Source organism: Crinia signifera, chromosome 1 (assembly GCF_055691185.1).
Source record: "Crinia signifera chromosome 1, ASM5569118v1, whole genome shotgun sequence".
NCBI lineage: Eukaryota > Metazoa > Chordata > Amphibia > Anura > Myobatrachidae > Crinia > Crinia signifera.
This window is the reverse complement of record NC_139217.1, coordinates 125,228,131-125,245,606: the sequence shown is the minus strand read 5'-3', so window position 1 is coordinate 125,245,606 and position 17,476 is coordinate 125,228,131. Positions and strand designations below refer to the sequence as shown.

Here is a 17,476-nt window from a genome sequence, read left to right as displayed (position 1 = left end):
CGACATTATAGCGGTGGTTTACCCGTGCATGGTGGTACCCTGCCTGCTCCAGCTCTTGAGTGTTATATGCACGCCAGCAATCAGAGTATCTAGTCATCCCCGGTTCTATATATTTGTTGATGGCAGACATCAGGGTGCTGGGGTCACGTCTGTCCACAGGCGTCATAAAACACTCACCGGTGTCTCTGGATATGCCTCCAAACAACCACTGTTGAGGCAGCACGCGTCCGACATGACTTTGTCTCTGTACAAACAGACTCTCGTCCACCTTAACTATTTTTCCCAGACCGCCAATCCGGCGTTGGGGCTGGGACATGAAGTCCACGATGCAGTCCTCCCGCATAAGGTTATTGTACAGCACGGTGGTTTTGTTCGACAACTTTAGTTGTCGCTCACAAAACGATATGCTTGTGAGCTCCTCTGCCCATGAATAAATAAAATGGATGAGGGTAAGAAATGTTATACAACACCCCGGAGACTTATCTTCTTTCGGCAGGATTTAATGTGGCAGCGCCACATGCACTCCTTCATACTCAAGTGCATTGGGTGTCCATTAAAACAGGTTTGTGTCAGTGGCAGCAAATGGTGCTGCTGAAAAAATGCCACTGACTCCTCCTCTGTCTGCGGCAGGTTAAACATACTGAGAGGTTCTGCAGACATTTCTAATTAACAGCATCAGAAATAATGCAGTCCCTTCGCCTCTGACTGACTACGGTAACTGCGCAACGCTGACTGACTACCCTGGCCGGGTGAACACTACGTTGAATCTGACAGGGACGCTGACTACGCTAACTACTCTAAGCGGCCGCGGGAACACTACGTTACTTCTGACTGACTACGCTAACTACGCTGGCCGTGCGAACACTACGCTGATTCTGACAGGGACGCTACGCTAACTACGTAATGGGCGCCGTGCTATTACAAAGCACCGGGGGTGGCAGCAGGGGAATGTTCAGCATTTTATGGTTGTCCCCATAAAAATGCTGGGGTTCCCTGGGAGCGCAAGCGGATCGATATCTGCCGGGGGCAAGTGGCTGACATCACATGATATCATTGCCCGCCTCCTCTTCGGCGGACACCGGCAGAAATAAAAGCCCGTTTAGACTGACTTTTATTTCCAAAGGGAAGAGAAGTCATTCGATTGTCGGCGACCATGGAATGAATTCTCTCCCCTTCAGATGAATGGGAGGGTATGTGCTACACATTCCCTTGCATGGTATCAAGGAAATTCGGTGTGGAGAAGCGGTTGTTCAGTCAGACGGCAAGCAGCATTTCAGCACTCAGTAAGCAGCGAATTTCGCTGCTTACCGAGCCAATCTGAATTAGGCCCTATATGCTGTTGTTCTTCTGTAGAAAAACAACCTGCAGAGCAGCACAGTTTTTCTGGGTCAGGCCATTTCCCGGTGGGCCGGCACATTTTAGAGGAGTAGCGGACGCCCACCCTCCCTGGCTTGGCCGCGGCCCACCGAACCACCATTTCAGCAAAATGCTGATTAATGCTAATTAAAGATGGCCGCAGCCAGCCTCGACTGTGCCCAAAGTTAAAATGGCTGTGGGAGGGCCGGTGCGCATGCGCGGGTGCACACAGTTGCTCCCGCGGTACTGAGGACTCAGAAGGAAGGATAGCTGGTGACGCCAGCTTCCAACGGGATCCCTGACCCCAGCAGGCAGCAGCGCACCGCACAGGACTGGGAATTCCGATGGTCGGCTGCGACGCTGGCAATCAGGGAGCCTGGCAGGTCTCAGTAGCGCAGGCAGGGGGTTTCTGAGTACCCATAACCCCCCCCCCCCAGAAGTCTAAGGGATACGACATCGGGGATTACAAAGCAGTCGTAGTTGACTGCTTTGTAAATTCCCCTCCGGAATACGAATTTGTATACGGTTAAAACAACCGTATGCTGTCGTATTCACTCGTATTAAGAATACGGAAAATCGTATTCGTATTCTTAGTAAATTTCCCTCAGTATATTATGATTCAACTTCAACTGTTACATTACAGAATGTGTTTGGTCCCATTTTTCAAATCTCTTACTATTTAAAATTGTTATTATGATTAGAACTACTTTGAATCTTCAAAATCTTATATATTGTTTTTTATGTTTTTTTTAAGATCCAAATATCTGAACATTTTGCATTAGGTTATCTGAGAGATAATGCAACAATGACTAACTGGACCTATGTCTCAGATCTATCAGATCATTTACTGCTGAAAAACATTGCATATTACTATGAGAAAGAAGACTGTACAGGTACAGTATGTGCCATAACAAACTTAGAAATATCATATGACATGTCAGCAGGAGAATAAGTAACAATTCCATATACAGATGGAGCTGGTCCCTTCTTTGCTGGCGCTGCGCCAGTACCAGAATCTGTCGAAGAGACGCCCCATCTGACAGAGACGCGCGTGCGTCTCACAAGCACGCGCATCTCAGTTTCCCGTCGGCGGGGGGACGGGAACCCTGTCCGTCTCCGCTTCAGGGAGACGGACAGGGTTAGGGGGGAGGGGGGGGGGCGGTGAGGCGGCGAGGACCTGGGGCGACCCTCGGCGAGGCGTCGGGGACCCGGGGGGAGCCCCGTTGTAAGGCGACGCGTGCGCATCTTGTGCGTGCGCGTCCCCTTACGGCGGCTGGCGGGGGATGGCGGATGGCGAATCTTCCGCCATCCCCTGCAAGAGCGAGGCCCGCTCCATCTGTACATACTGTACAATGCTTTTCCCAAAGTTTCTTTTTTTTTTTTCAGCTATTCAATTAGATCACTCGGAAAAAAAAAAATTATCCCAAAAATACACAGGTTCAGTGAAACCTGTATGTTTTTGCCACTGCAGCCCTATTTTTGCGCAAGAACAAAGCTGCTTTTGGGGATTAAGTTTTGCCTGCCAAGACAGAGGACACAAAATTCCTGATAAGCCACGGAATATGCTGCAGCATGATTGATATGCTTCTGGCATTTAGGGGCAGTGACAGTCAGCATTATAGAGAACGGTGTTATGTCAAGGTGCCCATACATGATACAATTGCTGGTGCGATGAGATGCGCGTTACCGCGCACATCCCATCGCACAGCTCAAAAAGTATGTGCTGCAGTGCTGCATATTCTTTTTGTACTAGATTGCATTCTATCTCTTTGCATTGCTAAACGTACTGTATGCGTTGCGATCTAGTCCAAATTGCATACAATAATTGTACCGTGTATGGGCACCTTTAGACTCATTTTTCAGGGCCACTGAAGCCAGTGGCTGCATCTTTGGCAATCCAGAAATTGGTAAATTGGACTACAAAGATCCTTAATTTTTGTGGTACTGTAACTGTTTTCTCATAAATATTGATCAAAAAATATGCCCCTATACAGGCAAAACTCAACCTGGCTTTCAAATCTGATTCTGGCTCTCTGTTTCTACCACCACTGTGGTTAACATTGAAGACGCCTGGCAAAGTTGAGATGGGATTGTGGCCCAATTACTTACTAAAGAATAAACACATTTTCATTGTAGCTTTTTATCTATTCCCATACATGCAAATCACTGGATAATATATTAATTTAGAATCAGATTCAGTTAATTGCCAGGTGTATCAGTACAAGATGCATAATACACAGGAATTTGTTTCCGATAACTACTGCTCTCTGTGAAAACACATTACATGACTTACATTACATTAGGCCATACAATAAGACAATATGCAACATGTCAAACATAACATAGGGAGGGGACATGACAGATAATTGACTATGTGGTCGGGGACGTGTGAGGGCTACGCTAGTGAGGAATTGACTAGGATTGTGATTCCTTACTAGCGTAGCCCTCACACGTCCCAGACCACATAGTCAATTATCTGTCATGATTCAATTATCTGTCATAGCCAATTATCTGTCATGATCTGTCATGTTACTATGATTTAGTAAAAGTAAATGGTATTACTAAAGAAATTGTTTTATATTATTATAGATTTCAAACTGGAATTTGGTAATGACATAGATAAAATGTATAAGTGTCTGTGGGAGACAACATTGATATTAGTTCCACAAGGAGAACATATACAGTCCTGTAAGCTCCGTACAACAACAACAACACCTTTTCTACTGAAGGAGTCATCTGTACATGGTATGTAAATGGAAGAGAATGTTCAGTAATATGTACATTATCAAATGTATAATTTGATTGGTTTATTTTACATTTCTATCATTGGTACATCTAGTGACCTGTACACTATGTATCGTAGGCGTGGCTTTGTGTTGGGAGACACAAGGGTAAATGTAATAGCCTGTGACTTTGCCTTTTAAATGCTTGCCACTTTTAAACATCTGCCAAACTTTCTGGGATCGCAACGATGTCTGCAAGTCACAGGCAATTACATTTTCCCCATAGAGTTCTTAAGCAAATAAATGGTTTTATTCAGTAGCATTAATCAAGAAGGAGGATATGGAGATATACAGGGCTATTTTTCAGCAGGCTCCAGCAGGAACTGAGGCCCTTATTCTAGTTCACTCTTTCTGACAAAATCCTTCTTAGATGGACAAAACCATGTGCACTGCAGGTGGGGCAGATGTAACATGTGCAGAGATAATTAGATTTGGGTGGGGTTTTACTTCAAAGTGAGATCTATATTGCAGTGTAAAAATAAAGCAGCCAGTATTTACCCTGCACAGAAAAAAAAGCCTCAGTTCCTGCTGGAGCCTGCTGAAAAATAGCCCTGGAGATATGTAGGAAATCATACATGCACAGTTACAGATACAGATGTGTACTCACTTACTGGGTGTTCATATGTCATATGTCACGAGACGAACCTTGTGACTGAAATCTACCTTATTCACGCAGGACCAGGCACAGTGACAGGGGCTATATAGTACAAATGAAGCACAGTAAGAAAGGACATATCTGTAACTGTGTAGGAGTCTTTAGTCATATCAATAAAATACACTATAAGGAACTAATGTGGTCCATCAGAGGATCAGTGGAAGGCTTATATTTCCCACAACTTGTTCCTCTCAGAATGAGTGGCTCATTAGGTGGAACTCATTTTTTCATTCTCAAAAGTTAGACATGCATTAGTTAGACAGTGATAAAAGTTAGACATACATTAGTTAGACATTAACAAAAGGTACACATACATTGCATAGACATTGACTAAAGTTAGACATGCATTAGTTGGACATTGACATAAGTTAGACATGCATTAGTAAAGGCGCACGTACATGGTACAATTGCTGGGTGCGATGAGATGCGCGCTTCCATCACACATCTCAGCGCACAGCTCAAAAAGTATGTGCTGCATGTGCTTTTTGTACTAGATCTCATCTCATTGCATTGAAAAACCAATGCGATGCGATCTAGTCCAATAATTGTACCGTGTATGGGCACCTTTAGACATACCATTGCACTCAATATCCCATCAACCAACTTTTTTTTAAAACTGACTTGTTTATACTTTACCATGCCAGTGGGCATAGAGAGAGAATAGAATAGTGAGGTGAGGGCAGCAAAACACTGTGCTCGAAACATGTTGAGCGCAGTGAGCCTTGCAAGGGGACACAGTACACTTATACAGTGTTATTGTACACATATTGATTTTTCCATGTTGACATTTTTACTTGTGTCATTACTTTTGTCAATGTCTAACTAATGCATGTCTAACTTTTGTTAATGTCTGACTAATGCATGTCTAACTTTTGATTTTGACCTATTGACTGTTTGACTAGACAGTGAGCTAGATGTAGCAAGCATTGCATGAATGTTGCAATGCTTGCCGCCAGCCTCTGCATGTAAATGGTGTTAACTAAAGCCATATGCATGAAGAATTTTGTAAAGCACGGCTCTTGCGGTAATAGCCATTCTTTGCGATGATAGGACTTCTGGGTTCTGGTTCCAGAGTCCTATCTGCCCATGCGCTGAATAAAGGCCTGCACCACCGGGGAAGCTGGAAAGCATCCTTCACAGCAGAAAACTGCAAGAGAAGCTCATAGGCTTCTATGGGCAATGCTGATTTTAAAATTGCATTGCCCACCTCATCCAAGCCCAGGAATGTACTGCATTCCGGGCATGGTGCATATGGGAACTGCAGCCACACCTCCGAAAACTGAGTTTTTGGAAGTTTGGCTGCATTTTTTCCTTTGATGCATCTCGCCCACTGTCTGTGAGCTATACCGCAACCACGCATGTACTATAGCTGCGTTGGGTCCAAACCAGGAAGTAAAACCCATGTCCCTGCATGATCTTCTTATTAATATATTGCCTTGATAATTGCTTTCAGGGCTTTATTGCTGAGATTAGTAAATATGCCCCATTGTTAGTTAGTATTGTTCAGCATGCACTTCACATTACCTGATGTGGTATAGCTCACAGACAATGTCTAGTCAGTCAGTCAGTCAGTCAATAGGTTGACACCAAAAGTTAGATATGCATTAGTTAGACACTGTGGGCCAAATGTATTAGGGTGAGATTTTCAGAAAATTAGAGATATTGGGAGAATTTTCCCATTTTTTTTAAAGCAGCAATCATTGACAATGCATTGATTTTGCCATGTAATTGATTGCTGCTTTAAAAAAAATGGGAAAATTCTCCCAAAATCTCTCAATTTCTGAAACTCTCAACTTATTACATTTGGCCCAGTGTTTGTACATAGAATTTACAATGGAGAAATTTGCAACATGTCCATTAACAGAAAGGCATCCAAACCAAATAGAAAAATTGGAGCTTGAAAGCAAAAATGACTGTCTGATGCCCTCAAATGCTAATATAAATGGCTAAGATAGGAGGAGTCTAAATGGACAACACAATATACAATTATATTATAACATAATATAGAAATGCACACGCTGTTTATATGTCTATTACAAAAAGAAAGACATATATAATTATATATATATATACACTAGTTGCCAGCCTTTTAAAATGATGGAGCAACATAAAAGTAATGTCATCTAGTAACCGTCAGCACGCAAAATACCTCATTTCCCACATAGAGGTGAGGAGCAGCATTAGGCTTTTCTTATATGTGATGATTTCCTCTGTCTAAGACGCTTAATTCGTGCTTTACTTCTTGTTTTACAAAGTGGAACAGGAGGAAATACTCCAAGTTGGGCTGATTCCGATGAATTGTGATGTCATTGAAGATTATGTTGGAGACACTATAAAGAAACTACCAGTGTTAAGCAGGTTTTAACATTTATTATATTACAAAAGTTGATAGATAATAAATATTAAGTCAAAGTAACCGACAAAGTACTATGCTGAAGAATAGATTTGCCATGGGGTTTAGTCATGCTGCCCATTTGGTCATGCCACCCCACTCCAGTGCCTATTGGAAGTAGTGTGCACTAAGGATGACGGCCATCACTAGCATTAGCTAAATACTGTTGAGAGGATTGGTTGATTTCAGGTGGCTTTCTCCAGCGGATTGTGTTTATACAAGGTATAATTCATGCTGTGATTATATGATAGGTTCTCATTACTTACTTACTTTTAAACATTACAACCATTGTAGAAGCATACAGTTACATTTTGCACTCAGACATTGTAAGGGGGCAGCTCTAGCAGTAGGAATTAGGCAGCTGCCTAAAGTGTCAGGATCCAGGGGGAGACAATGACGAATGCCACTGAGTCTGCCTATAAGAAAATTAAGGCAGTCTATGATTAAAAAATCCTTGTTTTACTTAATGCAGGTGGCAGCTGTGGAACTTCTAAGACAGCAACTCACACTTTCATTTGATGGGCTGGAATGTGGTTATTGGTGGCAGTGTGAGGGTTGGGGGGAGGGGGGTTTCAGTAGGTTGAAGTTTTTCCTAGGTAGAGAGAAGTCTTACACCAGCCCTGTTTTCACCTCTACATAAGGCCCTGAGTAGTGCAATGCTGGAGTAAGTTTCCAGTTCTAACAGAAAAATATATATATTGTGCATGCACTAGACATTGCTATATTGTAAGTCAGTCTGTATCTTAATTGTATGGTCTGAATGCGTGGGGCCCCATCAACCATCACAATTGATAAACTTGTCCAGAACAGAAGCATCACTAGTCTCGCTGATACCTTGTGCTCCAAGGGTGCCCTTCAGTGAAAAGGGATGTGGCTTCACCACTAGGGGTGTGACCTCATCAGGAGTTGTGGGCTGCCCCCGAGGACTACTGTGGCTGCAAGTACTGGGTGGGTCCTACGACGTATACAATGACAGTAGCCAGGTGCTGCATGTTACATTGCAGCACATAGCTCCTGTCCTTGAGCAGGAGCCAGCATTTGGGTGTCACCACTTGACTGGTTATACCCAGGTGGGGCCCGCACCGCCGTTGTGATGCCACTGGTCTAGATTATAATTGTTCCCAGTCACAAACACAGAACCTGATTATAATGAAAGAGTTACAGCCTTATTCATTTTAAAGAACATATAATATGTATGCAACTATTCCCTTTTCATTGGCTTATGCTTATTGCATTAGTGATCATCCTGGTATTACTCCCTGTGCAAGAACAAAATTATATGATGAACTTAAGCACTGGCACACAGGACGGGCACTCAGTGATGACTACGACAGGACAAAACATGTACAGAAAAGTAAGAAAAATTACTGTTTTAAAATTATATATTAATAATAGCATATAACTGTACAATGGGCCTGATTCAGAGATGGATGAAAATCGCAATGCTGCATGCAAGCAGAATTGTATTTCCATCTGATCTGAGGAAGGGCATGCAGGAGAGGTCTCAGTAGAAGATACACCTCTTGTATGTAGGTGCGATCCCAGCACTGTGACCAATGTTAATGTTACAAGCCGGAATCCAACATGATGTACAACGCAGGTGGACATGTGCGTAAGCTCCAGCTTGCTTAGCTGACCAATGGAAGTGGGGACTGCACCCCAGCACTGGAATTAGGCCTTACTTTTATTCCTAGGCTGTCATCTGCAAGGCACCCCCCAGTCCTGGCACCCTAGGCTGCAGCCTAATCAGCATATTGGTTAATCAGGCCCCGGTTCTCCCCACCCCCTCCCCAACCCTTCATTGCCACTGCCTATCAGATCAGACCTTGTGCAGGACCTACGCCAACCTCTGAATCAGGCCCCATGTTGAGAATTACTCGAGCATATAGCTGCTCTGAAATGCAGTTGTCCCGGCAGTGCAGATAAAATGCCAATTAGTAACAATCATGGGAGGCTCCAGAGGAGGGGCTGCAGTGCAGTTCAAAATTAGAAAAAGAGATGCACAGCAACTGCCACCAACTGTGATTCCAAACTGACTTGCTGGCAGTTGGTATGGTTCCCCAATTAGAATTTTGGACTGTGCTGCCACCCCCCTTCTGGAGCCGGTAGTGGTAACAACGTAGCATTACACTGCTAGACCCGACCCAGTAGTCTTAGTGTACATGCATGATCCAAGTTCAAGTTTATATTCCTCTTCCCAACTCTGCTCCCTTCTTCCAGAATGAAGTATATGCTGAGATCTGTTTGATTTTAGATAGAGCTCTGTGTTAGGTATAGGGCTAATGCAAATATGCAGAAGATCTAAGATGGCTAAAACATACCAGATAATAACAACTTATGGACCAAATCATTACAAAGAGAAGACTCGATGAGAGAGGGGTGTGATTTTGTCACAACTATAGCTCTTAATGACATCAAGCAGTAATTGGTGATAACATAATCATGCCCCTCTCTCTCCAATCCTCCCCTCTTTCCAATGATATAGTCCCTTAGTGGTTATTTTCTGTTGATCACCAGACAATGGGTGCCATTCTATGTGTAGCGGTAAAAACCGCATGTTTTTTACCGCACCTAATCGCACTTTTGAAAATCGCAAGATTGGGCCGTTTTTCGCATATTTAATGAGATGCAAAAACCGGCCCAAATAGTGCGAATAGCTGCGATTTGATGCGATTTCTTTAGTCCTGAAAATGTGCGATTTTCAGGTCTGAAAATCGCACATTTGCAGGAAATCGCAATTTAAAAAAAAAAAAAAACTGCGCGGGGTCCCCCGCCAGAGCATAACCAGCCCCGGGCTCATTGAGCCGGTGCTGGTGACATAAAATCATGGTCCCCGACAAATAGGGGTCCCCTTGATTTAATGAAACCAGCACCAGGCTCAAGGTCCGGCGCTGGTTCCCAAAATACGGGGGACAAAATGACTAGGGGTCCCCCGCATTTCAAGAACCAGCACCAGACCCAACCAGCCAGCAGGGTAATGCCACAGCCGGGGGACACTTATTATATAAGGTCCCGCGGCCAAAGCATTATCCCCCTGGCTGGTCAGCATGGGCAGGGGTCCTGGGGAAGTGGGGACCCCCCCAAAGAAGGGGTCCCCCCCTCCAGGACTTACCAGCCCATGCTGAAAGTCCGGGGCTGTCCCCGATGCCCCTGGGCGGTGGGCATCGGGCTGATGAAAAGTGAAAAGAAAAGAATAAAAACTATTGTCTTATACTGTAGAACTATGAGTCCCAGCAAGCCTACCCCGCATGCTGGGACTTGGAGAACCACAAGTCCCAGCATGCAGGGCATTAAAGGGTCCACAGTACAAGAAATAGTTAAATAAAAGGATTCAGTATGAAATCCCGGCGGTCGGGATCCCGGCGTTCAAAATCCAGACGCCGGAATCCCGACCGCCGAAATCCCGACAAGGGGGGGACGTGGATCGCCCCCCTTGCGGGCTCGCTGTGCTCGCCACGCAGCGGGCCCGCTGCCTCGCTACGCTCGGCACACTAATATATTCTCCCTCCAGGGGTGTCGTGGACACCCACGGAGGGAGAAAGTGTCGGGATTTCGGCGGTCGGGATTCCGGCGTCGGGTTTCTGAACGCCGGGATCCCGACCGCAGGGATTTTAACTGCATCCCAAATAAAACACACACTGACACCCAGAAAAATAAACGTTTAATACATCCACAGCCCACACATACTGATACTTACCTACCTTGAGCCCGTGGGTCGGTCCCTGGATCCGGGGTCCTGGCTCCAGGGCTGAAGAGTCCGGTTCCGGGGCCTTGGTCCTGGTTCCGGGGCTGGTCCGGGCTCCTGGGCTGAAGATTCCGGGGTCCTGGATCCGTAGTAATCCAAAGGGGTACCTGAGGAAGGAAATCCTACTCACCTGGTCCCCGGCGACGACCCCGGCATCTTCAGCTCCAGACGCGCTGCTCCCCGCTGGTACCCGCTCACGGACTGGAGAGACGCAGAGATTTTCATCTTCCGCGCCTCTCCTCAGACTGATTCTATTGGCCGCCTAGCGGCCAATCAGGAGTCAAGAAAGTCAGCTCCTGATTGGCCGCTAGGCGGCCAAGAAAATCAGTCTGAGGAGAGGCGCGGAGGATGAAAATCTCTGCGTCTCTCCAGTCCGTGAGTGGGTACCAGCCGGGAGCAGCGCGTCTGGAGCTGAAGATGCCGGGGTCGTCGCCGGGGACCAGGTGAGTAGGATTTCCTTCCTCAGGTACCCTTTTGGATTACTACGGATCCAGGACCCCGGAAGCTTCAGCCCAGGAGCCCCGGAACCAGGACCAAGGCCCTGGAACCGGACTCTTCAGCCCTGGAGCCAGGACCCCGGAACCCGGGTCCAGGGACCGACCCACGGGCTCAAGGTAGGTAAGTATCAGTATGTGTGGGCTGTGGATGTATTAAACGTTTATTTTTCTGGGTGTCAGTGTGTGTTTTATTTAACTATTAATTGTACTGTGGAACTACAAGTGCCAGCGGGCCCTTTAATGCCCCGCATGCTGGGACTTGTGGTTCTCCAAGTCCCAGCATGCGGGGTAGGCTTGCTGGGACTCATAGTTCTACAGTATAAGACAATAGTTTTTATTATTTTTTTACACTTTTGATCAGCCCGATGCCCACCGCCCAGGGGCATCGGGGACAGCCCCGGACTTTCAGCATGGGCTGGTAAGTCCTGGAGGGGGGGGACCCCTTCTTTGGGGGGGGTCCCCACTTCCCCAGGACCCCTGCCCATGCTGACCAGCCAGGAGGATAATGCTTTGGCCGCGGGACCTTATATAATAAGTGTCCCCCGGCTGTGGCATTACCCTGCTGGCTGGTTGGGTCTGGTGCTGGTTCTTGAAATGCAGGGGACCCCTAGTCATTTTGTCCCCCGTATTTTGGGAACCAGCGCTGGACCTTGAGCCTGGTGCTGGTTTCATTAAATCAAGGGGACCCCTATTTGTCGGGGACCGTGATTTTATGTCACCAGCACCGGCTCAATGAGCCCGGGGCTGGTTATGCTCTGGCGGGGGACCCCGCGCAGTTTTTTTTTTTTTAACTGTTTAACCCTTTATTTACACCAGAACCCTGCACAGATCTCAATGATCTGTGCAGGGTTCTGGCTAATTCACCCATCAGAACCTGGTCTGATTTTTGGGCGAATTTTAGACACATTTATACAAATCGCATACCATTAAATATGCGATTTGTATACTTTTCAATGTGAAAACATCTGGATGCGATGTGCTGCGAAAAACAGCTATCACATTTCCAGAATTTCCAATTTGTTGGCCAAAATCGCACTTTTTTCACATTTTCGCAGCTCATTAAATATGCGAAAATGGAAAAACATGCGATTTCGTCCGTTTTTGCGAAAAAAAACGCAAAAAAAAAATCTCATCCCATAGAATGTCACCCAATAACTCTCTTCTACAAAAGAAATAATGTGATTGCGGATTCAAATATCTCTTCAAATCTGCCTTCAATATACTCATATGTGGGGCTACATGTAATAGAGTGTGAGAATCAGAAAGAGAGATTTTGGGAGAGTTTTCCCCTTTTTTTTTTTTAAAGTGGCAATCATTTTACACTGAAAAACCAGGTTGATTTTGCCATGTAAATGATTGCCGCTTTAAAAAAATGGGAAAAATCTCCCAATATCTCTCACTTTCTGATTCTCACACCCTATTACATTTGGGCCGTGAACTCATTTGATTGGGCAACTATATGATTGGGCTACTAAGAGGGATATTCAATCCCAGGTCATGACTGTCAGGCTGGCCTGACAGCCATGAAACTGTCCCATTCTCGGCCGGCTCAAGGAAGAATTGACAGGCAGGATTCAATGTCCCACCTGCCGAACGCCGGAGAGGGCGCATGGCCGTGAGATACGGCCACAGATAGACAGTCCACGGCCGCAGCTCATCAAAACGTTCTGCCGAGATCCCTGTTCAATGCTGCCGGGAAAGATAGCATTGAATAGGACCCAGCCGCTATTTCCCCCATTGGGAATAGCGTCAGTGGATTTAATCAGATATCTGATGAAGCCGCTGACACCCCATAGGAGGCGGAGAAACACGTCATACAAACTTAAATGGTACATTGACTGTCCTTTCTGGAGCTCATAAAAACGGGACCCCATTTCTGCCAACCTAAAAAAGCAAGTACTGACACTTTTTTTTCAATACAGCACTGTATTAACAGTGGCTGATTGTCTGGAAACAAAAAGATTTTGGGTTACCCATTTTTTCTGTCTGGCCAGACAGTGGACAAACACTTGTGGCTATTGCAAAAGATTATGCCCAGCATATACAAGGATACACTGCGGCTATCATAGCTGGACTTAACCTTTCTACGGAAGTCTTTCATATATATATTTTTTCAAGATTTTATACATTTATTTTTTATGTTTTATCTGATCACTGGCCAGTGTAATATGTATGTCTAATAAATTCTTAAATATTTCTTTCTCTATACATTAATTCCTAGCGCGTGTCCATCTACCTCTACATTTCTTGTGTACTTTGGGAGTTGGCAATTCCCGTTCACGCTGCTGGAGTTTTTCATGTCTTGGAGTTTTTTTATTTTTATCTAATTTAATTTTTTTTTTTTAAATGATATGCAATTGACATATAATTGAAGTGATTAATATCAATGTAACATCAATTGAGTTTTTGGGTTAACAGGGATAAGCGCAGTTTTTTCTCTTTTTGATAAAATAATAAATTGTACATCGCATTTTTAACAGATGAGTTTCAACTGAGACAATATCAAAAACTCCAAACGTTTCAATATCGCTATGGACAATCTTTGGGAATCAATTCATCTAAAAAGATTATACTGCAAACTAAACAAGAAGAAGAAGAGAAACATGTTTATAAGGCTCCTGGGAAGAAAACAGTACCCCAGGTCAGTACAGTATTTTGATGAAATTATGAAATAGTCTTGAAAAGTCAAAATATTTAAAATACTGAGCTAAAAACACAGGATTTTTTGGTGTTTTTATTCTTCAAAATGATCTTCCAATAGGAGCAGGTTAAGAAATTCTACATTGAAACAAGAAATCAGGTGCACCATACAGAAATTACAATTATAATCATTTTAATAAGTACACATCATATAGGAGGTACTTCACTGTTATCCTTTATTTAGGTGGTGTTCTGGGCTGGTTTCGGGGTGCCCTGTGGCATGATGGTGAACCCCTATAATGATAGGGACCCACCCGATGAGGTGGTGGGTAGGCTCAAAATATTGGCCAATTTGATGTCATTGGTAAAATTATTAAAATTGTAATATCCTGCATGAGTTTGCCAAATCAACATTAGTCATTTCTTATATACTGTAGTAACTGTATATACAGCGCCATAACAGGGCTCTACTGTGCCTTGTGCCAGTCATGCTCTTGATCACATGAGGTCATGCAGCACTGCCGGAAGTATCCTTGAAATGCTCCAAGGGGCTGTAAGAGCTGCAGTAACTATGTCTGCTATATCCAAAGGACAGAGTGATTCTGGCTACCCCACAGCCCCTTCTAGCTAGATGCAGGGGCCATGGGTGAGCAGTGATGTCACCCATAGGGATCTGCAGTCTGAACAGCAACACCCATCGCACTCCCCAAGTTACAGACCTGTGTCTGCATGGTATATCATGTGATCTCCCATATTCACATGGAGGGGCGTAACTAGAACTGTGAGGACCCCACAGCATGAAAGAGAGAGGAGCGAAAAAGAGAGGGACAGAGGGTTGTTCAGGGAGAGAGGGCTTCATGTAAAAAGAGGGAATGAGAGAAAAAGAGATGATTAAGGGGGGGGGGGGGTAGTAGCGAGAGAGAGAATGAGAGAGATAGGGAGAGTGTCATGAAGGAAGGGAGAGGGAAATATGGGAGCAAGAGAGTGAGTGTGTCAGGGAGAAAAAGGTGCCGCGACAGAAAATAGAAGGAGAGAGAGTGTATCGAAGTCAGAAAGAGGAAGAGACAGGGAGAGAAAATGAGAGAGGGTGTCAGAGAGAGAAAGAGGGAGAGGGAGAGAGAGAGAGAGAGAGGGGGGGGGGGGTCAGGGTGTAACGAACCTGGGTGTTGTTCTTCTACTCTCCAGTTTCTACATAATCTTTCAGTGTATTCTGCCTGGATTCATTCAGCCTGCACCTAGGCTGCAATCGCTGTATGTGTGAAACTATGGTCAGCTCTCCTTAATTACACACATGTGAGACTCCTCTAGCCCAGGTTCTGACAGATGTAACCCCTTAGCTTCCTGCTAGCAGTATTTAACTCTCATGGAATTCCTCTATAAGTAATTATTACAACCTTGGTGCAGCCCTTGATTACCTCTGGAAATCAGCACTTTGTATCTGGATCTGAAAGCCAGCATTCCCTGTGCATGTTAGGAGTTAGCCTTCAGTGTTTTATGGACTACTAGGCCTCTCTCCACTTTAAAGCCTACCTGGAGTACTGACATCACAGAGTCTGATGATCTGACCATGAACTTTCCAATCCTGTGTCAGCCTGTCTCTCTGAATCACCTGTCTCCAGTCATCCATCAACTAGGTATAAATAGACCTGGGACTCCAAGGCTGTCAGTTCCTCTAGTCCAGGGCTGGGCAACACCGACCCTCCAGATGTTAATGAACTACACATCCCAGCATGCCTTGCATCAGTTTCAGCATGGCCACATAGCAAAACTAATGCAAGGCATGCTGGGATGTGTAGTTCATTAACATCTGGAGGGCCGGTGTTGCCCTGCCCTGCTCTAGTCGCACAGCTAAGTGTGAGCTTAGCATCTGGGCTTCCTGTTAGAGATTACTGCCTACCCTAGCTCTAGTCATTCCTGCTTTGTTATCCAGCTGTTTCCAGTCTTGTTCATATCCAGTCTGGTCCAGTCCTCTTCATATCCAACCCGGTCCAGTTGTATCCAGTCCTGCTCAAATCCAGTACGGTCTAGTGTCTGCCGACGCAGTCTGGCCCAGCCTCAGTATCCATCCAGTACAGTCTTATTCATATCCTGTCTCATCCATTGAACACTAATAACCTGTACTATTCAGTCATACAACTATAGATTCATCATCCTGCTTTCACTACCAACTCCCTGGTGATCCAGTGGTCAGGATACGACTCTCTCTGCTGAAGCCTGGGTTCGATTCCCGGTCAGGGATTGCTCTCTGTCTCTCCACCTCCCTGTATCCGCCTACTCGCACAGATCTCACACTTACGCCGGGTTCACAAACTCATAAATAATTTACGAGTACAGAGCAATTAATCAATTGTGTATATATATATATATATATATATATATATATATATACTACTCTGTAACTGTAAAAGAGAATGCCACACAACTGGAAGATTATAATAAAAAAAAAAATGTATATATTTATTAGCTTAATTCAATCAATAAAGAGTATCATTTTTAAAACATGACTGCATACAAACTTAATAATGCATACATAACATAACAATGAAAAATAAATAAAAAACAGCTCCTCAATATCCAATTAGAAAGACAGATGATATTGATCTGTTATGCCCAGCTCCGGAGTGGTACCACTTCTTAAAGAGATATTTGATTTATATTTGGTGAAAACTCATTGAAAGATAAAGTCTCTCCAAGAAAAGGGAAGCATTGGTAACATGAAATATATTGGTTATCAGATAGGTAGTTCTCAAAGCCTTAATTTATTTAGACAAGGTAACAGGATTGACCAAATGCGGTGATAAAAATGCCCACTTGATTATAATCAGAGGGTAGTTTTTTGTAAACCCATATACCGGCAATACCTCACTTCAAATGTAGTCGTGCACTTGCCACAGTCACACAATGGTGTAGAAGATGCGGCTCCAGCTATACCCGCTAATGCGGTCGGCAAAAGCCAACTGGCCACTGGAGATGATTCGGCAGGGAGCCAGCCTTTTATTACCTTATAGTGTAATTTACTTATATCTTGTTGGAACAAAGTTTATACCATCGCGCCTGATAGTTTTTGTTTCACAAACTTATAGTCTGACAAGACTAAAAAAAAAAGAGAGAGACAGGTGGGGGCAGGAGAGAAAAAGAGGAAAGAGGATAGACCTGGAGGGGGAGTGAGAGAGAGGGGGTTGGAGAGATAAAAAGAAAAGAGGATTTAAAGAAGGGCTGGGATGGAGAGAGAGAGGTGGAGGGAGAAAGAGTCGGGATGAGAGCAAAGGAGTGTACACAGAAAGGGGCCCATTTGTCACATAATATTTGTGACTAATTCGCTGAAAAAAAGTTTTCAGGGGATAGCTGCATATATTAAGTTTCTCCTAAATGTATCACGGAGGGAGCATAGCAGGAATCTCTGATATC

The 17,476-nt window shown here is 44.6% G+C and overlaps 1 protein-coding gene across 1 annotated transcript in view; it reads left to right on the top strand.

The window, feature by feature from the left end:
• LOC146060116 (putative ATP-dependent RNA helicase DDX60) overlaps positions 1 to 17,476 on the top strand; it is a 370,150-nt gene that overhangs the window by 83,487 nt on the left and 269,187 nt on the right. Inside the window, exons 11-15 of the mRNA XM_083173025.1 lie at positions 2,111 to 2,249; positions 3,946 to 4,101; positions 7,050 to 7,152; positions 8,425 to 8,540; positions 13,909 to 14,069. Of these exons, the coding sequence (XP_083029151.1) occupies positions 2,111 to 2,249; positions 3,946 to 4,101; positions 7,050 to 7,152; positions 8,425 to 8,540; positions 13,909 to 14,069 (675 nt within the window). The remainder of the gene's footprint in view (positions 1 to 2,110; positions 2,250 to 3,945; positions 4,102 to 7,049; positions 7,153 to 8,424; positions 8,541 to 13,908; positions 14,070 to 17,476) is intronic.